Genomic DNA, 24,110 nt, shown 5'->3' with positions numbered 1-24,110 from the left:
ATAGTGAATGAAAAGATCAAACACTTCTTTGAGATGTCAAGGGGGCAATTGTAGCCTACCATTCAGCCACTAGATGGTAACAATAGTCTTTTTCCTAGGCACAAACACTGGCCACGTAACATAATATACATCATTGTGATACTGTATGATAAATAGTGACCATTTCACTACTCACTTAAACCATTGCAAAAGCAGATGTGTAGCCTATCATAAGATGCCTTATAAACTATTTGGACAGAATGGGCCATAGCCTATTGTCATGATCACTCGGTTAAATGATAAGATTCAAGTTTATCCAAACCTCACTCACCACTTTCAAATGTCCAAATAAAGAAATGTGGATTTAATATAGTCGTGCGTGCGCTTAAAGACGCTTCTCAGGTCAGTGGTGGGCGGTGCGAGATGGAAGCGTCGCGTCATGGAAGTGCCCACCCTCGCATTGGGTAAGAGCCGCAAATAGAAGAGAAAGTTCAGTGTTCTCAAACGATGGATGGAGAGCGGTTGTCTGAGGTAGAGTGAAATATATGTACTGCTGCAAACAGCTGCACGGATTTAGCTTTAAAAATTCAAAACTAAGAAGTCCAGGATTAACACGTTCTCTAATGAACGTTATTTGAGCTCACCAGCGTTATTTTCTCATTGCATTGCAAACTTAATTTTCTAGATTGAACTCTGCCGTCTCTGCCGAGTCTTACCTTCTAAGGACATTTAAACATCTAATACCGTGGAAGCTTTATTTTTATTTTTTTATATAATAGAGTAATGTGTACCTACTGGAATTATTTTTGATAAATTTGACCTGCATTTGCGTTGTATAGCAGCAGGAAATGCATTTGTAACAACGGATTTACAACGCTTGTTTTGGCGGCTGTGCTTACAATGGTAAAATAATATGGACATATCCGCATGAATTTACATTTTTGGTCTGAACAAATACAACTTGTTCTTACACTAAACATATGACTGAAAAGAAGCATGGAGGGGTCTCCTTTGAAGATACTGATTTCTCTCTGGTGTCAGTTGGTGGTTGCTGGCTACAGTGTGGAGCTAGGAACCTACGACCTGGAACGAGGCAGACCAGCCAAATGCGAACCCATAGTAATCCCCATGTGCCAGGGCATTGGCTACAACATGACCAGAATGCCCAATTTTATGGACCATGACAACCAAAAGGAGGCTGCCATCAAGCTGAATGAGTTTGCACCTCTAGTGGAGTATGGCTGTGATGTGCACCTTCGTTTCTTCCTCTGCTCTCTCTACACCCCCATGTGCACTGATAAAGTGTCTACCTCCATCCCAGCCTGCAGGCCCATGTGTGAGCAGGCCAGGCAGAAGTGCTCACCCATTATGGAGAAGTTCCARTATGCATGGCCTGACTCGCTGGATTGCTCCAAGCTCCCGACCAGGAACGACCCCAACGCGCTGTGCATGGAGGCTCCAGAGAATGACACCAAGACAGAGATCAAGAAGGGAGAGGGCATGCTTCCTGTTCCCCCTCGGCCAAGGCAACCGGGTAGCGGTAACGGGCGCTCCACGGGCAGTCTGGGGTCCTGCGAGAACCCAGAGAAGTTCCAGTACGTGGAGAAGAGCCAGTCGTGTGCCCCCCGCTGCTCCTCGGCAGTGGACGTGTTCTGGTCCAGAAGGGACAAGGACTTTGCCTTCATCTGGATGACGGTGTGGTCAACGCTCTGTTTCGTCTCCACGTCCTTCACCGTTCTCACCTTCCTCCTGGACCCCCACCGCTTCCAGTACCCTGAACGGCCCATCATCTTCCTCTCCATGTGCTACAACATCTACTCTGTGGCCTTCATTATCCGCTCGGTGGCCGGGGCCGAGAACATCGCCTGCGACCGGGAGAATGGCGAGCTTTACATCATCCAGGAGGGGCTGGAGTCCACAGGCTGCACCATCGTCTTCCTCATCCTCTACTACTTCGGTATGGCCTCGTCCATCTGGTGGGTCATCCTTACCCTCACCTGGTTCCTGGCCGCTGGTAAGAAGTGGGGCCACGAGGCCATTGAGTCCCACAGCAACTACTTCCACATGGCCGCGTGGGGCATCCCGGCTCTGAAGACCATCATCATCCTCACCATGAGGAAGGTAGCAGGGGATGAGCTGACGGGTCTGTGCTACGTGGGCAGCATGGACTCTGGAGCGCTCACCGGCTTTGTGCTCATCCCTCTGTCCTGCTACCTGGTCATTGGCACGTCCTTCGTCCTCACCGGCTTTGTGGCGCTCTTCCACATCCGCAAGGTGATGAAAACCGAAGGCACCAACACGGAGAAGCTGGAGAAGCTGATGGTGAAAATCGGCATCTACTCCATCCTGTACACGGTGCCCGCCACCTGCGTCATRATRTGCTACWTCTACGAGAGGCTRAACATGGACTACTGGAAGTTCAMYGGMCTYGAGGMCAAGTGCGTGTCGTTCCCCGGGCGCCGGAACGAGGACTGCTCCRTGGAMGCGTCGGTGCCCACRGTGGTGGTGTTCATGCTGAAGATCTTCATGTCTRTGGTGGTGGGCATCACCAGTGGTGTGTGGGTGTGGAGCTCCAAGACCCTGCAGACCTGGCAGGGCCTGTGCAGCAGGAAGCTGGCATCAGACAGGACTAGCAGGAAGCCCTGTGGCAGCGTGAGCTGCAGCAGCACACACTGTCATTACAAAGCCCCTGCCGTGGTGCTCCACATGGCCAAGACAGACCCTTACTCAGACAGCCCCACACATGTCTGACACTGACAGACAGTACATTACCAGTATGCAGTTCATTCAATGCTCTGTCTAAACGCATGGAGCTACTGGGGTGACATTGTTGTATATGGAATAAGATTGAGAGGAATGAGAGAAGTTATAATTCAACTGTCAATTGCTGCTTTTCTGTGCATAGGGAGAAAGCACAGGCTACAGTATGGAAGTAGACACAGCTTTCCTTATTTCAGTATTGATGCATTTCAGTATTGCTCTCTATAGACACACCAGATCTGTGGACTGTATTACACAGAGATGCTCAACTGCAATGCAGAAAAGGGCTTGCATGGACATTTTAAAGGAGAGGCATTGTTGTCCCCTGAACTGGGTATAAATAACTTCATAAATATGTTTAAATGTTAAACAGTCTATTTATTGTATATATATTTATTTGAAGTTTACTTTGTTTTCTCACAAGTTTGATTGGAGTGAACATGCATCTATTAGGCTAAAGATTAAACTCTTGAGAATCAAGGAAAATAAAGTGCCTCTTATCAAGTTCTTAAGAATAATAACATGTGGTATACATTTTCAAACTGCCTTTTAATTGTATGTTCTTGGTCATGGTTTATTTACTATTATTAAGTTCAGTGTGAATACTATATATGTTTCAATATGGCTTCGCTTCATTATATTGATTGAGGAAATTATATTTAGTGGAGACTTGAGAGGGAAATGCATTGCAAAACGTATTGCATCTTACGTTCTCTTTGATAATAATTTGGTTCTATAATAAATAAATAAATAAAATTCTCACAAAATGAGAACTTTGTTAGATTATCTATGCCTATAGATATTCATGATTTGTTCATTTCATTATCCCAGGACGACCAGAATAAATCAGATGTGCTAGACTGTTGTAGGGTTCATTCTCTTTTAAGTGAAGTAGACTGTAGTAGGGTTCATTCTCTTTTGGGTGTAGTAGACTGTAGTAGAGTTCATTCTCTTTTAGGTGAAGTAGACTGTAGTAGGGTTCATTCTCTTTTGGGTGAAATAGACTGTAGTAGGGTTCATTCTCTTTTAGGTGAAGTAGACTGTAGTAGGGTTCATTCTCTTTTGGGTGAAGTAGACTGTAGTAGGGTTCCTTCTCTTTTGGGTGAAGTAGACTGTAGTAGGGTTCATTCTCTTTGGGTGAAGTAGACTGTAGTAGGGTTCATTCTTTTTTAGGTGAAGTAGACTGTAGTAGGGTTCATTCTCTTTTGGGTGAAGTAGACTGTAGTAGGGTTCATTCTCTTTTAGGCGAAGTAGACTGTAGTAAGGGTTCATTCTCTTTTGGGTGAAGTAGACTGTAGTAGGGTTCATTCTCTTTTAGGTGAAGTAGACTGTAGTAGGGTTCATTCTCTTTTGGGTGAAGTAGACTGTAGTAGGGTTCATTCTCTTTTAGGTGAAGTAGACGTAGTAGGGTTCATTCTCTTTGGGTGAATAGACTGTAGTAGGTTCATTCTCTTTTGGTGAAGTAGACTGTAGTAGGGTTCATTCTCTTTGGGTGAGTAGACTGTAGTAGGGTTCTTCTCTTTTGGGTGAAGTAGACTGTAGTAGGGTTCATTCTCTTTGGTGAGTAGACTGTAGTAGGTTCATTCTTTTTAGGTGAAGTAGACTGTAGTAGGGTTCATTCTCTTTTGGGTGAAGTAGACTGTAGTAGGGTTCATTCTCTTTTAGGTGAAGTAGACTGTAGTAGGGTTCATTCTCTTTTGGGTGAAGTAGACTGTAGTAGGGTTCATTCTCTTTTAGGTGAAGTAGACTGTAGTAGGGTTCATTCTCTTTGGGTGAAGTAGACTGTAGTAGGGTTCATTCTCTTTTGGGTGAAGTAGACTGTAGTAGGGTTCATTCTCTTTTGGTGAAGTAGACTGTAGTAGGGTCATTCTCTTTGGGTGAAGTAGACTGTAGTAGGGTTCATTCTCTTTTAGGTGAAGTAGACTGTAGTAGGGTTTCATTCTCTTTTGGTGAAGTAGACTGTAGTAGGGTTCATTCTCTTTTAGGTGAAGTAGACTGTAGTAGGGTTCATTCTCTTTTGGGTGAAGTAGACTGTAGTAGGGTTCATTCTATTTTGGGTGAAGTAGACTGTAGTAGGGTTCATTATTTTGCAAATTAAAGGTGGCCTGATTCCTATGGTAATGTCAACATGCAAAAATCAACTGTAATCCTTTGGAGCATTTTTCTTAATATACAATATAAGGATAAATACAACAGTTTATATTCCTTACTTTTGTAGCCTAATACACCCATCTCTTCTCACTACAATGTTGTATCCTCTTTGAATACATTGATCACAGGACAATAAGGCCAACATTTGTTATTTATTTTCCTGTCGACCATTTGGTCCTTAATTACCTCTCTTGCTTTGGCGCAATTTTCTACAGTGAGAATCGCTCGCCAACTGCATGGGCTGCGTATACTTTAGGCTACATCCTGGAAGCAACATCGACACACTATTCCGCAAAGAGAATTGGAGATGAATAGAGTGACAATCCATGGTAAGTAGTCTCAARGTTCGGGTCATCATCTTTAAAAGGATACTTCGGGATTTTGGCAATGAAGCCCTTTATCTACTTCCCTAGAGTCAGATGAACTCATAGATACCATTATGTCTCGGCATCCAGTATGAAGGACATTTGAGGCAGTTTTGTGAGCCAATGCTAACTAGCGTTAGCGCAATGACTGGAAGTCTATGGTATCTACTAGCATGCTAGCAGTTACCATAGACATCCAGCCATTGCGTGTGTGCTAACGCTTGTTAGAAACTTCCTTCAAACTGCAGGCAGAGACATACAAATGGTAGGCGTATCCAAGAGTTAATTTTACTCTGGGGAATTAGATACAGGGCTTCATTGCAAAAAATCCCGAAGTACCCCTTTAAAATGCGGGAGCTGTTCACAGAAAAATATATTTAATTAATGGGTTTGCTAATCCTTTCCCCGAACCACTATTGTGCCCTCTCAGTCTACTCCGCTCTGTTTGATCCCCATGCAAATACACGACACTTTGATCCAGGAGGAGGAATTTGAAGTAGGCCAACTAGATCTCAGCACTCGTCCAGCACTTTAGATCTAAATTGGGCAGAAGATTTGTATTTGACCAAAAAGTTTCACAAATTTCATACTACATCCTACATATTGGTCATTGGTTGCATGGTTTTGTCTCTGAATTTGGGACATCAAAGCCTTATTCTGGCAGCAACTGTTCAGTAGGCCTATAGATTACACACACACAATTAGGGTGTCAATGTCAATTATAAGCACACACGAATATAAGAGACCAGCTTTTTCACTGTAAGGCTTGCTGGGATGTATGGTGTTTGACAGTAAATGTAATTGTTTATTATGTTTGTGTAATTGTGTTCTGTGTCAGGCAACATATGGGGTGATGGCATGGAAAGATGTGAGGATCAGGAGTTACATTTACATCATCAGACTGCTGCTCACTTTAACYTTTAGATTTTGTCAAGCTTTGTAGACGGTTGTGTTGTTTTGGGGTTTTCATTTAACCTTTGTTAGATACCATCAACTTCAAGATTATAAAAACTTAACAACTGCATTCAAATTCAGAAGATTGTGGCATGTCAAAACTAAAGGAATTTACTCATCACAATCGTTGCAGATCAGAGTGGTATATATTGTAATGTATTAGTGTGTGTGTGTGTGTGTGTGTGTGTGTGTGTGTGTGTGTGTGTGTGTGTGTGTGTGTGTGTGTGTGTGTGTGGTATGTGTGTGTGTGTGTGTGTGTGTGGTGTGTGTGTGTGTGTGTGTGTGTGTGTGTGTGTGTGTGGTGTTGTGTGTGGTGTGTGTGTGTGTGTGTGGTGTTATGTGTGTGTGTGTGTGTGTGTGTTCGCAAATGTAAGGAGGGAGATGGGGGTTAACCTCTGTGTTTTCCTTGCTTGGCCATTATAGACATTGTCCATTGCTTAGCAGAGAGAGCTGAAGTCTGACATTGCCAACCACATTTAACTATTAAAAGTGAGTGTGAGTTTTCTTTGGAACATGTCGCTGGGACACAGTAACTGGAGTTAAATCCACATGCATCTGTTCGCGTACGGTTGAACGAGCTGCTGGCTTCCACTCTGGTTTACGCTCTGTGACATGACCCAGTGAGGTGAAACACTTGCTCTTAAAAACATCTAAGAAAGCCAGTCCCACCTGTGTTTTCTGTGATTAGAGAGGAACTGCAGTGTGCGGAGGACAAGGGTTGAGTAAGGAAATATGGAGGAACTTGATTTATTTTTGTGGCTGGACAGAGAAAACGAATCCCCAAAGACAACATACAGTGATTGCAGTAACAGGGAGCTTTTGCAAACTTTGTTGTTTATAAACCTTGTTCAATGGGGCTTGTTCCAGGATTGAATGCTGTCTGTATATTTTAGTGCCAGTAGTTTGGGAATTTTCTAGCTGTTCTGTTCTATCTCCAGAGGAAAAACTTGTTCAGACTCACAACACTACTGAACTTCTATGTAGATGGAAGGGAGGGGGAAGGGAGTATGGGGCTGGGCCCAGAATAGCTAAAACAGAGTTTGTTTGGGCTGTGTGTCCTGTGGGGCACCATACCTGTGGCCAACAGTGTAAAGCTGAATTTAAATACAAACCAGGTGGTAGAAAGTCAGTTGATGAAAAATTCAAGATTCATCCGAGGAATCAGGTAAAAAATCATCCGACGTGCCGACTGCTTCGAACTCTACTTCATATATAGAGAAAAACACACACCTCTGGTAACACCTGCCCTTCACACACACTCCTGAGGTCAGCCCTCTAGAACCTGTGCCAGCCAATCAGCACGACCATGGAAAGAATCCCCACACCCTTTTTTTAACAGAAATGCTCAATTTCAAGAGTGAGTAATCTTGGTTTTGGTCGAAAGATTTTGCTTGGCCAAGGCACTGTTTTTTTCAACCACAAGGCTCAGGGGGTTAACCTTGAGGAGGTATCCTTCTCTAACTACAGTCTGTGAGACAGAATGGACTCAGTGTCTGTCTGTCTCTGCACCTATCTGAAAAAGCTAGAGGGGACTTCAACATACTTTATCTTGTCTTTGTCTCTAGCTACTCTCTCCGGATCCCTACAGTGTATTGACTCAGACTGGAGAAGCATGACATAGGAGTCTGTATCTGGTTTGTTTTTGTGTGGGAGGAGGTTGATTTATCACACAGTGGAGTATTACATTAACTGTTTAGGCTGGGTGAATTGGATTTATTTTCGAGGTGGGTTTATTAAAAGTTAAGGGACTACTGAGCTGACATTGTCTATGTGATTGTCTGGGCGGTCGGTGTGAATAGAAATCCGGCTGTCTGGTCATGCGTCTGATTAGAGAGGTGATCGTTATGGCACTGAGGCCCCTCCCTCCTGGCCCTAAACCTGCCTACCCCTCGGGGGGTGCGGGGGAGAAAGCATCCTTCATTACCCTGCTGCTGTCCCTCCTCTGCCCTCCCCCACTCCCTCTCAGTACTATCCCTTTCCTGGGCGGTTTTGATGTGTAAATGAGTGCATTGAAAACCTGCAGGCCCCAAAGAGATGCTTTCCATGAAAATGCTTCAGTCTGAGAGCAGCAGCAGAGTTCACACAGCTCAGACCCTTCACTACCGGCCTCCTACTGGGCTCCCTGTCTGAGAGCAGCAGCAGAGTTCACACAGCTCAGACCCTTCACTACTGGCCTCCCACTGGGCTGCCAGTTCAACACCGTCTCTCTGGCTCTCTCTTACCAGCACACACACACATTCACTAACCAGCACACACACAGTTATAACTATTTAATACACATACAAAAACATAAACATTTTCAGATATACAGTACATACAACCAACAAAAACCAAGCCTAAACTTCTGATAAAGAGACTAGTGTGAAAGAATAACCTTATTATAGCCTGGGTTGAAAAAAGAGCAGAATTTGAGAGAAAGGTCCATTGCTGAAAATTGCGATAATATTTACCATGTAAATTAAATTAAATCCGAGGAAAACCCAAAGATTTAGAGCATTCATTATCTGCTGTATATTTTTCAATGCCTTGGAATTTCATAAACATTTCAGACAATCATGAGCTATTTAGTAAGCAGCAATGATGGGGCTCCTGAGTGGCGCAGCGGTCCAAGGCTCTGCATCTCAGTGCTAGAGGCATCACTACAGACCCTGGTTCGATTCTAGGCTGTATCACAACTGGCCGTGATTGGGAGTCCCATCGGACGGTGCACAATTGACCCAGCATCGTTAGGGTTTGGCTGGGCTAGGCCATCATCGTAAATAAAAATGTGTTCTTAACTGACTTGCCTAGTTAAATAAAGGATATTGAAATGAATATTGTTGTGACACAGAGCTAATATCTCTGTTATAACAGATGGTTACCCAAACCATCTATGTCTTTAAAACATGATGTTGTTTGTCCAACTACACGATAGGTATGAACAATCATAACTCATAATGTAATGTCTTTATCTCTGTTATTTGCTGGCTTGCCAGTGATGTATCATATCATGTGCCTTTTCACATCTGAAAGCCCTGATATCTTCACATTACAAGAAGCCTCAGTCTCAACCGTCATCTCTGATCCTCATCCCTGTCATCCCAACCATCAACACTTGAGACATGCATACCAATGGTACAATCACATTTGGTGTCAATATGAGAAATTGTAAGCTCTCTTCCTGTAAGCTCTTTGTACTGATCCTTACCGGATCAGTACAAAGAGCTTACAGGAACATTTACCACAGATAGCAGTTCAGTTGGATTTGGAACAGACAACTCCATTATTGTAATTAGTTGGAATTTCATATTTAAAAAAAAAAATCTGTGATCAGTAAATCAGACAGAACTCTAAACGCATCTCATCCCTTTTTCTCCTGCCTCTGGACTGGTGGATGAGTTAGAGAACAAAGGGAGGTTCCGCCTCTCTTGCTGTGTAGGCGCTAATAAGCTAACAGCATCGCCGGGATCATAATCGGCTTTGCCTTCTTCTCAGATACATTGATTTAATTTCATGTTTATTTAATTTCAGTGTTGCTTATACTCATCCTCTTTTTAGATTTAAACTCATCCTTTGATATGACCCGGGGTGCAGTGACTCTGGGTGGAGGCTAGCAATGGCAAGCATTTGTTTGAGGGTTAAAGAATAATGTTGCCCCTTTCATTGTGTTGTCGTGTTGCGCCATCGATCAGAGGCTTGGGATTATGTAGGTCAGGCATTTGAGAGAGAGAGAGCACCCCTTTGGTAGCTGCCATTTTGAATCGGTTGCTAGGCAGCACCCCTTTAATCGCCAGTACTATAGAGTCTCTTTTGAGAGGAGATAAAGAGAGTAGAAACTACAAAAGACAACAAAATCAACAACAGCAACAAAGAACACAAACCCATGCTGCATTACGACCTGCTTTATAGAAACACTGAAAGGAGAAGGGAAGTGTAAAGGCTAGGATGTGAGTCTGTCTTCACCCTGCATGCCTCTCTCCACTACCCTGCTTCGTATGTCTGCCTGCACTTTACACCTCTCTCTGTTTGTCCCCATTACTTTCAAATGCGAGAACACAACCCTGTCTGTCACACTAACAGACCCTTACCTCCTAATCCCAGGAAACAACATGACACATCGTTTCAAAATGGCAGGTGTGTGAGGCTGGCAGGTGTGTGAGGTGGGTGAAGAGGATGAGAGCTGCTTGCATCTCTGTTGGCTGGCGAGTGTGGCTGTCACACTGTTACCCTGTCCCAAAATATACTCATGTCACGCTCAGCCATCAAAAGCTCCCCACACGGGTCTGTGTTCCTCTTAGAAAGCCAGCCCAGCACAGCCTTCCTCCTCTCCCCAGGGTAAAATCTTCCAAGTTCCTCTGCCTTTGAATTCACTCCACACTTCACTCCACACTTTGATTAGATTTTTTTTTATCTCTGAGTGCTGTTTCATATTTATGCACTCCAAGGAACATTATTTCAGTCAGAGCCTTTTCAGTACCACCAGAAAAACTACCTGATAACTTAGGTCAGCAGCATACCACCCTGCATCCCACTGCTGGCTTGCTTTTGAAGCTAAGCAGGGTTGGTCCTGGATGGGAGACCAGATGCTGCTGGAAGTGGTCTTGGAGGGCCAGTAGGAGGCACCCTTTCCTCTGGTGAAATTGTTGTTGTTTTATTCCCCAGGGCAGTGATTGGGGACATTGCCCTGAGTAGGGTGCTGTCTTTTGTTTTGGATAGGACGTTAAACGGGTGTCCTGACTCTCTGTGGTCACTAAAGATCCCATGGCACTTATCGTAGGGGTGTTAACCCCGGTGTCCTGGCTAAATTCTGTACCATACTGTACCATCATGGCCACCTAATCATCCCCAGTTTACAATTGGCTGATTCATCTCCTCTCCCCTGTAACTATTCCCCAGGTCGTTGCTGTAAATGAGAATGTGTTCTCAGTCAACTTACCTGGTAAAATATGGGTAAAATAAATAAACATTATTGGCTAAGATGGCTTAGCAGTTCAGACGTCATTTCTGTTTCGTATTGTCGTGTCCTGTATATATATATATTTACACCTTTCTTCGCATATCTTTTATATATTTTATTATCCAAGAACTCAACTACAAAAGCTTTCCTGCAAAAGCTTTCCTGCAACCCGCTTCACCKATTACAAAAAAGTATTATTTACCTCAAATCTGAAAATCCACCGTGGAAGCTAGCCAGGGGCTAATTCAGAAGCTAGCCAGAAAGCTAACCAGAAGCTATCCGATAGCTAGCCAGAAGCTAATCTGTAGCTGCCCAGAAAATTTAAGTCGGACTCTGGCTGCTACGTTGGTGTCTCAGACTGCCCACGTTTTGTGGTCATCAGCTATTCCTTTAGCTCGATAATCTACCGGCACTTTTGTGCAACGCGACTCGGACCGGAGCATTCGGGACTTTTTTTTCTCTCAGTTTCCCCGGATTTCAGCCGAGGCTCTGGACATTTGCAGCTAGCTAGCTGCAAACGTGTGACTATTGTGTACGTCGATCCCGGAGCAAACTCAAATCATTCCGGAGCTAGCCAGCTGAGGAGTTCCATCAGCCATTCCTGGGTACAGTCACCTATCCGGACCCGTTTTTTTTTTTGTTTGTTGTGCTGCAGATACGGAGCCCCGCCGGGCCTTCACGACTGACTGCCGACGTTATCTGCCCGAGGAGAGTATCCAACTGGCACCTCCGTCCCGACGTTACCTGAACGCTCATCTGGGGCCCACTAACCGTTAGCTGTCTTACCGGCTGCTATCTGAATAAGTATATCGGACAATTATTATTATATATTATTTTTTTTTTTTTTTGCCCAATTTGGATTGATCCCCTCTACCACACGGAACCCCACTAACCTACCGACGGAAACGCACGAAGGTATCTACAAATAGACTTCCATACTATGCTATCTCGCTACCGATAGCCATCTACCCGGCCAGCTGTCTGGATCGCCGTGGACCCAACCAACTCTACTCACTGGACCTTATTGATCACTCGATTAAGCATGCCTCTCCTTAATGTAAATATGCCTTGTCCATTGCTGTTCTGGTTAGTGTTTATTGGCTTATTTCACTGTAGAGCCTCTAGCCCTGCTCACTATACCATATCCAACCTCACAGTTCCACCACCCACATATGCGATGACATCACCTGGTTTCAATGATGTTTCTAGAGACAATATCTCTCTCATCATCACTCAACTAGGTTTACCTCCACTGTATTCACATCTACCATACCTTTGTCTGTACATTACCTTTAAGCTATTTATCGCCCCCAGAAACTTCCTTTTACTCTTGCTCTAAAGTTCTAGACGACAATTCTCATAGCTTTTAGCCGTACCCTTATCACTCCTACCTCTCTGTCTCTCTGGTGATGTAGAGGTGAATCCAGGCCCTGCAGTACCTAGCTCCACTCCTATTCCCCAGGCGCTCTCTTTGATGACTTCTGTAACCGTATAGCCTTGGCTTCATGCATGTTAACATTAGAAGCCTCCTCCCTAAGTTTGTTTTGTTCACTGCTTTAGCACACTCTGCCAACCTGGTGTTTTAGCCGTGTCTGAATCCTGGCTTAGAAAGACCACCAAAAATTCTGACATTTTTCATCCCCAACTACAAGATTTTCAGAAAGATAGAACGGCCAAAGGGGGCGGTGTTGCAATCTATTGCAAAGATTGCCTGCAGAGTTCTGTTTTACTATCCAGTCTGTTCCCAAACAATTTGAACTTCTACTTTTAAAAATCCACCTCTCTAAAAACAAGTCTCTCACCGTTGCCGCCTGCTATAGACCACCCTCTGCCCCCAGCTGTGCTCTGGACACTATATGTGAACTGATTGCCCCCATCTATCTTCAGAGCTCGTGCTGCTAGGCGACCTAAATTTTAACATGCTTAACACCCCAGCCACCCTACAATCTAAGCTTTGATGCCCTCAATCTCACACAAATTATCAATGAACCTACCAGGTACCCCCAATTCCGTAAACACGGGTACCCTCATAGATATCTCTAACAAACTGCCCTCCAAATACACCTCTGCTGTTTCAACCAGATCTCAGCGATCACTGCCTCATTGCCTGATCCTAATGGGTCAGCGGTCAAACGACCTCCACTCATACACTGTCAAACGCTCCCTGAAACACTTCAGCGAGCAGGCCTTTCTAATCGACCTGGCCGAGGGATCCTGGAAGGATATTGATCTCATCCCTGCAGTAGAGGATGCCTGGACATTTTTTTAAATGCCTCCTCACCATCTTGAATAAGCATGCCATTCAAGAAATTTAGAACCAGGAACAGATATAGCCCTTGGTTCTCTACTGACCTGACTGCCCTTAACCAACAGAGAAAACATCCTATGGCGTTCTGCATTAGCATCGAACAGCCCCCGTGATATGCAACTTTTCAGGGAAGCTAGAAACCAGTATACACAGGCAGTTAGAAAAGCCAAGGCTAGCTTTTTCAAGCAGAAATTTGCTTCCTGCAACACAAATTCAAAAAAGTTCTGGGACACTGTAAAGTCCATGGAGAATAAGAACACCTCCTCCCAGCTTCCAACTGCTCTGAAGATAGGAAACACTGTCACCACCGACAAATCCACTATAATTGAGAATTTCAATAAGCATTTTTCTACGGCTGGCCATGCTTTCCACCTGGCTACCCCTACCCCGGACAACAGCACTGCCCTCCCCTCTGCTACTCGCCCAAGCCTTCCCCATTTCTCTTTCTCCCAAATACAGTCAGCTGATGTTCTAAAAGAGCTGCAAAATCTGGACCCTTACAAATCAGCCGGGCTAGATAATCTGGACCCTTTCTTTCTAAAACTATCTGCTGAAATGTTGCCACCCTATTACTAGCCTTTTCAACCTCTCTTTCGTGTCGTCTGAGATTCCAAAGATGGAAAGCAGCTGCGGTTATCCCCCTCTTCAAAGGGGGGGACACTCTTGACCCTAACAGCTACAGACCTATATCTATCCTACCCTGCCTTTCTAAGGTCTTCGAAAGCCAAGTCAACAAACAGATTACCGACCATTTCGAATCCCACCATACCTTCTCCGCTATGCAATCTGGTTTCCAGCTAGGTCGATGGGTGCACCTCAGCCACGCTCAAGGTCATAAACGATATCTTAACCGCCATCGATAGGAAACAATACTGTGCAGCCGTATATCATGACCTGGCCAAGGCTTTTGACTCTGTCAATCACCACATCCTCATCGGCAGACTCGACAGCCTTGGTTTCTCTAATGATTGCCTCGCCTGGTTACACAACTACTTCTCTGATCGAGTTCAGTTGTCAAATCGGAGGGTCTGTTGTCCGGGCCTCTGGCAGTCTCATGGGGGTGCCACAGGGTTCAATTCTTGGACCGACTCTCTTCTCTGTATCACTCAATGATGTCGCTCTTGCTGCTGGTGATTCTCTGATCCACCTCTACGCAGACGACACTATTTCTGTATACTTCTGGCCCTTCTTTGACACCGTGTTAACAACCCTCCAGGCGAGCTTCAATGCCATACAACTCTCCTTCCGTGGCCTCCAATTGCTCTTAATACAAGTAAAACTAAATGCATGCTCTTCAACCGATCGCTGCCTGCACCTGCCCGCCTGTCCAACATCACTACTCTGGACGGCTCTGACTAGAATATGTTGACAACTACAAATACCTAGGTGTCTGGTTAGCCTGTAACTCTCCTTCCAGACTCACATCAAACATCTCCAATCCAAAGTTAAATCTAGAATTGGCTTCCTATTCCGCAACAAGCATCCTTCACTCATGGCTGCCAAACATACCCTTGTATAAACTGACCATCTATCCAATCCTCCGCTTCGTGATGTCATTTACACAATAGTGCCCCTCAAACCCATACTACTCAATAAATTGGATGCAGTCTATCACAGTGGCATTCGGTTTTGTCACCAAAGCCCCAATATACTACCCACCACTGCGACCTGTACACTCTCGTTGGCTGGCCCTCCGTCTTCATACTCGTCGCCAAACCCACTGGTTCCAGGTCATCTAACAAGACCCTGCTAGGTAAAGTCCCCCCTTACTCAGCCTGCTGGTGTCACCATAGCAACACCTACCTGTAGCAACGCGCCTCCAGCAGGTTTTATCCTCTCTGGTCACCCCCAAAAACCCATTCTTCCTTTTGGCCTGCCTCTTCCTTCACGTTCTCTGCTGCCAATGACTGGAACGAACTACAAAAATCTCTGACACTGGAAACACTTTCTCCTCACTAGCTTTATAAGCACCAGCTGTCAGAGCAGCTCATAGATTACTGCACCTGTACATAGCCCATCTAATACTTAGCCCAAACAAACTACCTCTTTACCTACTGTATTTATTTTTATTTATTTTGCTCCATGCACCCCATTATTCTGTCTCTACTTTGCGCTTTTCTTCCACTGCAAACCAACCATTCCATAGTGTTTTTTTTAGTTTTTATTTACTTGCTGTGTTGTTTTACTTCGCCACCATGGCCTTTTTATATTTATTTATTTATACATATATTTTGTTGCCTCTCACCTCCTTATCTCACCTCACTTGCTCACATTGTATATAGACTTATTTTTTTTTTCACTGTATCATTGGACTATATGTTTTTTTACTCCACTTGTTACATATGTGTGTTGTTATGTGTCGAACTGCTTGCTTCTTTACTGGCCAGGTCGCAATTGTAAATGACGAACGTGTTCTCAATTTGCCTAACCTGGTTAAAAAGGTTAAATTACCTTGCACGCGTGACTCAGCAGTGTCGCTAACAAACCAGAAAGAAACAATGCATTGCGATATAGTGACAGATGAATGAACTGAGTGACGTACTGAAGGGTGGTGGATCACACACACAACACACAAACCACACACACACACACCACACACACACACACCACACACACCACACACAACACACACACACACACACACAACACACACACACACACACACACACACACACACACACACACCACCACCACACAACAGAGGAGTGATTTTGCCCCACTAAGCCCTGGAAGGCCTATTGTGTTCTCTGCCCATTAGGAAGCGGCTGGTAGCTTTATAGAGGGGTGTAAGGAGAGAGACCTCCCCCACCACAACAATACCAACCCCCCAATCACTCCAACCCCAAACCCCCAACACAGGGAGGGCAGAATGGGGACTGGAGAGGTGGGGGGCCTACTTAATTAAGCACAACCCAGGTGGAAAGAAGGAGGGCCAAAGGGGAGGGGGGCTGAGCGTCACCCCCCTGTACCAATCAAACCAACCAGTGGAGTATAGCTGTTCCACTAGACATGCTCTGCATTATGTTCTCTGTTCTATACCATTAAACACCCTATATAGGCCTACATCTTTTAGCCCAAAACCTCTCCTTAAACTAATCCTGAGTGTGCTCTCGGCAGATAGAAGACTTCAATCAGAAAGAAAACCATTAAGGCGTGRAACTGAGTATTAACCACCCCTGGACTCCCACCTCCTACACAGCAGAACTAAACACGGGTGATTCATWAAAAAAAAGGGCTGCAGCTGTTGTGTCCTGCAGGAGGTCAGATTCCTGTAAAAGAAAAAGGAGGGTTTTTCAAGAGGTGTGAGCAACCCTTCTAGTGTGTGTGTGTGTTTTCATAGAACAGTCAGAGGGGCTGCTGACGGCTCCATAAAGGACCCTTTGAATGGCGGAGCTCTGGCTAATGCACAGCAGATGTGCAGGAAAGAATATCCACCCCGGTTGAGTGGCCCTCCGCAGCCAGGCGACAGGAGCCCTGTCCAGGGGAGGTAGCCAGACAGCGGGCAGACACTCTGGTTCTCTGGACCCACCGCGTCTGGAGGTCTAGGCTTTATGTAGGCTTTATGCCACGTCTCCTGGCTCTGACGTCAGCGGGGGCTAGGATGGCGCCTCTTGGCCAATTAACATCCTCTCACGCCATTAGCATGGCCAGGTAACACACGATACGTTCGCCGTCTGAACTGAGTCGCTGACGCAAAGGTGACATGGCCAGGTAAGATCATCTTCTCAGACCATTCACTGAGCCAGGTAACACAGAGGGACTGTTCACTCTCACACACTCTTCATCTGTCAATAGGGCCACGTTGGCCAGGTGATCACAGGGGACACAGGTGATTCAAACACCTCTGACTAGAGTACAATAAACACCTGCTGTACTGTACAGCTACCTTCGCTTACTAAATACAAACAAAAGCTACCTTCGCTTACTAAATACAAWWWTTTTTAAAAGTTATTTTAATCCTGTGATTCATTTGATCTGGAAAAGCAGTGAAATAGGGGACAAGAAGTGAAATAGGGTACATTAGTAATACTAATACAGGTCTCACTCTTGTGAAGATATCTCTAGTAAAATGTTCAGTTACAGATCAAACCTATGGAGGATGAGGTTAGAATGGGAGGGCTATAATTCCTATTTAGCACGAGAGACGTTATTGTGCCTGGTCTGTGACCCAAGATGTCCCGCCTCGCCTGACCGATAATGAAAACAAACAACAAGGAGAGAAGTTTCACACCATCAGCACCTTCCGTGTAATACCCCCTCCCCCGTTCCTCACGGCACACAGACGTACACACACAAACTTCCTTCTCCTCATGCCCCTCTGTCCCTCCACACAAATGGGACCCAGGGGGGAACAAAGACCCAGTCTCACTGCCCGGCATCACTTTCACTTTGAATGAAAACTTAACACCCAAAATAAATTGGCCGAGTGGATCGCCACCCCACTACCCCCTCATTCCTTCCTCACAGAGAAAGTGGACCCGGCAGGCCAGATGTTTGCCTTAGTGAAGATAAATATCGAAGTGCCAGCTTTCTCTGTAAGGCAATCTGCTCGCTGTGTCGTTTGTCGGATTAACGAGGGTAAGGCAAACATGGGGATTATGTTCCTGTGGCATTTCCCGCTCTCTCTCTAGCCACTCTGTGTAAACACCCCAGGCCTCAGCCTCCCCTCCCCTCACTTCAAGTTTCAAGTTGTATTAGTTGTATGTACGGGACGTACATGGTATATAACTCTTGTGGAACCTGCTTACGTGCAGGTTCCTTCTCGACAATGCAACAACAATAATAAATAATAAAAGATAGGAATACGAATGAAGTAAATGACTCAGTAGAATGAAATAAACATTTTAGCATCAGTATAATAAAGACGGTCCAATTTAAAATCCAATATTAACACGTGTTTTGTGGAAGGGGGGTTGGGGGGCAATGTGTTTAAATTGTGCAGTATTTAGCAATCATAATATGAGTCTGGTAGCAGCAGTTGTGATGTGTGTATAGCATGAATGTATATGTGTGTGTGTGTGTTTGTCTGTGTGGGTGTGTGCATGAGTGAGTGCATGTGTGCTAAGTTGCGGAGGATCAGAGCAGGTGGTCAGTCCAGTTGAAGTGTTCAGCAGTCTGATGGCTTGTAGATAGAAACTGTCTCTGAGCTTGTTGTTATCAGACATCATGCTCTGATACCGCCTGCCCGACGGTAAGGGAGTGAACAGCTCGTGGCTGGGGTGTGAGGGGTCCTCAATGATGCTGCGGGCCTCCCTCAGGCAGTGTTTCCAGTAGATGTCCTGGATGGGTGGGAGTACGGTCCCAGTGATGTACTGGGCTGTCTTCACCACCCGCTGGAGGGCCTTGGGGTCGTGGACGGAGCATTTCCCGTACCAGGCCGTGATGCAACCGGTCAGGATGCTCTCGATGGTGCAGCAGTAGCATTTGGAGGACGCGGGGTGGCATGCTGAATTTCATCAGCCGCCTTAGGAAGTAGAGACACTGTTGTGCGCCCTTGACAAAGGCCGCGGCCCTTGCAGAGCAAGGGGAACCACTACTTCAAGGTCTCAAGAAGCAAGTGACGTCACCGATTGAAAGGCTATTAGCACGCACCACCGCTAATTAGATAGCCATTTCACATCCGTTACATATAGGCTGACACGTTGTTGTTGGTTATCAGCCTACAACCGTAGGTGTCGCCAGCAAACTTGATGGAGTTGGTGTTTTGAAAAGTCACTCAGTCGTGGGTGAACGACAGAGGCTGAGGACACACCCCTGGGGGGCCCCTGTGTTAAGAGTAAATCATGAGGATCACTTCCACCTCTGCTGTTCCCGGGCTCCTCGTGGCCGTTTGTTTTAGCAGCAGAGCGCCTGGAAGAGTGTTTGGTTGTGTTGCGTGTCACACACTGTGTGAGTGTTAGATAGTGCTGTCGGTTACACTGTGTGTGTGTGTGAGCAGGACCGCAGTTCATGAGAGTGCAGGGGGTACTGCTAATCCTCCTTCCCTTCTGTCTCCCCTCTGTTTCCCTCCCAAGGAACTATTTGTGACACTTCAAACTGAAAACACTTGTGGAATTCCTCTCACAGGCTTCACTGAGGCTTTGTCTCAGAGTGCCCTCTTTCTCAGGTATCACTCTGAAATGTCTCTCTCCTACCAACACACACACACACACACACACACACACACACACACACACAACACACACACACACACACACACACACACACACACACACACACACACACACACTTGACCTAACAAGAGAAATGCAGCCCTATCCCTGACACCCTGCAGCTGGACAACAATACTGGCCATGTTCCCTGTTGGTGCTGAAGGGCCTGGCATGGTGTAATAGAGCTAGAGGCCAACCGGTGTTGATGAGCACCTGGCCCAGTGTGGCTCTGGCCTGCAGTCTGGAGACACTAATAGGTACTTTCTGGACACATCCGCCCAGCGGTGTGTCAGCCTTAATGAGGCTCTTCTCTGGCCTGTAAACAAGAACAGATGCAGAGCAGACCAACTACACAGGAAATGTATTATTACCAGAACAAGGAAAGTCATGATGAAGTGTGACGACAGAGAAAATGAAGACTGTGGTATCGAACTTAGCTGCAGCTAGACCTGAAAAAAAACATCACTAGCCATCAAAATCATCACCGACCAACCACCTCACTGTTTCCAAAGCCTATATTGGCTGGCAGTTGATTTCAGTTCTACATCGAGCTGGCATGTAATGTTCAACACGCCACAATGGAGAACCATGTTCATCTTAACATAAAGAATAACTCTCATGAAATAACTGTTTTTTCTTTAGGTTTGGGGTGGTTGAGCATTCCTTKATTTGCAGTACAACAAATGTCTAGTGTGTGTGTGACTGACTGTGGCCTATTGGCAGCCAGCTGGTTCCTCTTAGTGCTGAGCAGTCTAATGTGCAGTGATCAGCCTAAGTCAACACCCCTGGCCGGAGAACAGGCTTAATTGATGATAGGAAAAATTGGAGCCAATATTTCTGAACTGCCTAAAGAACTGTCTCAATAGCCCCGTTTATACCTGGTTCTAACTTGCGTCCTTTGTCCTGATCTTTTCAATATTGTGATTGTGCCCACAATTTTAGACAGGTGTAGACAATCAAAAGACACATTGTGATCTGATTGTAATCATGTCCACCTCCGGAGGTAGTCAGACACACATTGTGTCTGGATATGTTACAAGTGTAGACCGATCTGGACAGAGAAACCAGTAAATCATCATTATTCCGAACTCTAAAATAATTGACAGGTGGCACCATTGACTAATTACATCAAAATGTGTCTTACAATAAATATTATTCTGAAAGAATAGCTGTGAAATAATTTACACAAAGGAAGGGACCAGGAAATCTGGTGACAATGCAGACACAGTGGACAGGATAACAGAAACATTTTAATACCATGTGTAGACACATTTCTGGAAATGTGGGTACAATTAGAATGTAGACTAGATCTGGATCAACGACCCATGTTAGCACCAGGTATAAACGGGGTTATTGAATTCTCTGGTTTTCTTTGCCCATGAAACACCGCCTGGGAAATTGGCAGGGGGAAGAGGCAGTGTGTTGGGCTAAAGCAATGTGTCCCAAACCTCCTCAAGCCATTCCACTTTGATCTACTTGAGTACCACCAACATATCTGATTCAACTGTTCAACTAATCATCCAGGATTAGTTGATTCACAGACCAAATAGGTGAAATGGCTGGGGGTACTTAACTCAAGATTAGTTTAACTCAGGAACTAAATCAGCAGACAAGTAAGATGAAGACTATGTTGAAGACTAGATGTGCTTCTCATGACACGCGTACTGTCATATGAGTGAAACACAGGGAAAAAGTTGTAGAACAGGAACCCTTTGACAAGTGAAGATACTAGTCTAAAAACGGTACTGAAATGACTGTCATTTGTTTTCACACGTTAGACAGTCTTTCAATAGCAACCTGAACTGCTATTCTAATCCTGCCAATGCAACAGCTGTAACATGTAACATGGCTGAAAAGCCTCGCCAAATGATCAAAGTGCCAGGATGTAACATGTAAAACCAGTAAACACCACAGCACCTCCAGGTCAGGAGTGGATCACTTGAACACTCCGCTCAACCTCTCAAATAGAAAGCAAAATGYATTCAGCCAGTAAGCAGTCCAAGTCTGTCTGATCTGATGTAGGCTGTTAATTATCTGTCACTTTATTCCTAGTTATATGTACATATCTACCTCAACTACCTCGTACCCCTGCACATCGACTCGGTACTGGTACCCTGTGTATATAGCCAAGTTATTGTTACTCATTGTGTATTAATATTTGTGTTATGTGTTTTACTTTTCTATTATTTCTCTATTTTCTTTCTCTCTGCATTGTTGGGAAGTGCCCGTAAATAAGTATTTCACTGTTCGTCTACACCTGTTGTTACGAAGCATACAAATAAAATTGTCTATTTCCAGATCCAGTCGCAGCAGTGCATAAATCAGTGATGTAAATGCTGGGTGAGTTTGAACTAATCTGGGATGAGGGAAGGAAGGAGGGAGGAGCGCAGAGAGCAGACTCCCATCGGGATGATCTCCCCGTCTTTCCCCAGGAGGAATCTCAGCCTCAGAACTTCTCTATTTCTGCATGCTGGAGTTTTTTTTAAACTCAGTTTTTTTATCATCAAAGGAGAGGAGGATGCACTTCTGTCGAGAAATTTGGGGTAAAGGAGTTTGGAGTAGAGGGCTGTTTCGTGAATAATGCATTAGTAATCATCTGAGCTCGCATTGAAAGGGAGAAGGGGATTTAATTGGGTGCATTGATGTTGCTGATAGAGGTCTTGGGAGTTTGTTCTGTCAGTCGTTTTCAGGTCATTTTTGTCCCTCTGTATGGTTCTGTGGCTCAGTCTGCCTTCAGTCTGCATAGTCAGGCTGTCAGGATTTTTCTTGTCTGTTGACTTTGTTCCAGAGAAAACGTTTCATCACCAGCCCTTATATGAAGATTGGTACCCACACCACAGCCACATGACATACACACAAACATACTCACAAAATCCCCTGTGGATTCACCTATGAAATATGTTTGTTTGCTGCTGCGAAATGCCCTCTGCACTGAGTAAGACCTTGGACAGAAGTTGTGGGTCAATATTTGCTGGGTCAAAGGTGACTCTGCACGTGGCGAGTGTTTGCTTGACGATGGTGATATCTGCCTCGTTAAACCTTGGTATTGTTCATTAGGCACCAAACGGAAGAAAACAGACTGAAAAAGGAAAAGACTACCTGTTCTTGACTAATAAGAAACACTAGGTTTCACTTTGTTGCAAAAAGTAATTTAATTWTTTTTTATCCATTGCGTGCCCGAATGAACATGACAAGCTGTGTAAAACTTTAGATTCCCTGATGTCTGCAGCTTGAAGCCCTGCTAGTGTGTTTCCATACTTTAGGAGGTACAGTTTGCTTTACCTTTTGCCCCGATGACATGGTGTAGTCACACTTTCAGATGGAGAACATTGTTCTGACTGTACTTTATAAAAGGGGTCATGTTGACATCCATTATCAGTTTAATAACACCCCGTGGAGTGAAACCCCAACCTACACAGTATCCCTACAGGGCAAACACCTGGTCATTAGAATGTTATGCTGAYTCTGACTAAATGTTTTCTACAGGTAGGGCCTGGAGTGACCTAACACAGGGAAAACTCTGGACTCTATTCTAGTTATATAGCCTATAATATTAGAGCCTAAAAATGTTCCCTGCCCAGGTCACATCATGGTCAACCTACCTAAAGGTAACAGAGCTGTAAGCTACAGTGTTTGTTTGCTACATCCTCTCATTGCTGGAAGAGGTCTGTAGAAGACACTGGGTTTAGAAATGAGCATGCCGTCTGTCTGAGCATACACTTCTTTTCAAAGTTTCATCTTGGCTAATTTACAAAAAAAAACTAGTGTCTTCAGGTATAGTACATTCCATCTGAGTTTGGTCAGTTTGGCTCTTCTGAGGAATCACAGGACTTGTCATCATACCAAGATGCTCAGAAGAGGTGTAGAGTGGACCCACACCCACGCCAGTGAGCAGACTCAAGTGTACACCAATTGGTCTGGCCTGACCAGACAGAGTATAGTCTCTCTAGACAGACGGGTTGCCCTAGGTCTGGGGTTTCCCGAGATTAGAGTGAATATGGCTGAAGGTATTCCATGGCTGAAACGCAGTGCACTGGATGAGGACAGAGGAACGAGCTAACCTTTGTAAGGGAGTTTCAGATCCACTGACACATCCCAAAGGATTTAGGGAGGTTGGACAACCCGTCTTGAATATAAACAGAAGCCATGATGAGCCATACCAGATACAGAATACTTGAAGCATATCAACAGTGGTCCTCATAAGCACTGGGACAGAGGTCAAATAATGTGTACTGGTTGTACACTCAAACAATTTGGATATAGTATCAATGATGAGTACAAAATGACCTTTTGTCTGGATAATTCCCTGTATGGTTAACCATTCTTGAGTCTCCAACTAGAAACTGAGGAGCTGTCACTTCCTTAACTACTCCATAGCAGCCCCTCTCCCCACCATCCCCTCCCTGCCGCAGGCCCTCTCCCTCCCTCCATGCAGCAGTGGAAAGTCTGGAGTCTGTGTGCCTCGCAAGTGACTAGGGATAATTACCTGGTGCCACCGGAGGTCC

General features: G+C 45.0%; 1 protein-coding gene across 1 annotated transcript; it reads left to right on the top strand.

Moving 5' to 3' along the window:
- The first annotated feature begins 473 nt into the window (after positions 1 to 473).
- On the top strand, positions 474 to 3,525 carry LOC111949345 (frizzled-9-like). The gene has a single exon (XM_023966440.2). It carries the CDS (start codon positions 976 to 978, stop codon positions 2,728 to 2,730), a length of 1,755 nt encoding a protein of 584 aa, XP_023822208.1. The 5' UTR covers positions 474 to 975; the 3' UTR covers positions 2,731 to 3,525.
- Positions 3,526 to 24,110: the final 20,585 nt, after the last annotated feature.

The sequence above is a fragment of the Salvelinus sp. IW2-2015 genome, linkage group LG22, assembly GCF_002910315.2.
Source record: "Salvelinus sp. IW2-2015 linkage group LG22, ASM291031v2, whole genome shotgun sequence".
Lineage (NCBI taxonomy): Eukaryota > Metazoa > Chordata > Actinopteri > Salmoniformes > Salmonidae > Salvelinus > Salvelinus sp. IW2-2015.
The sequence above is the reverse complement of the archived record's forward strand: the minus strand, read 5'-3'. Positions and strand labels throughout refer to the sequence as shown.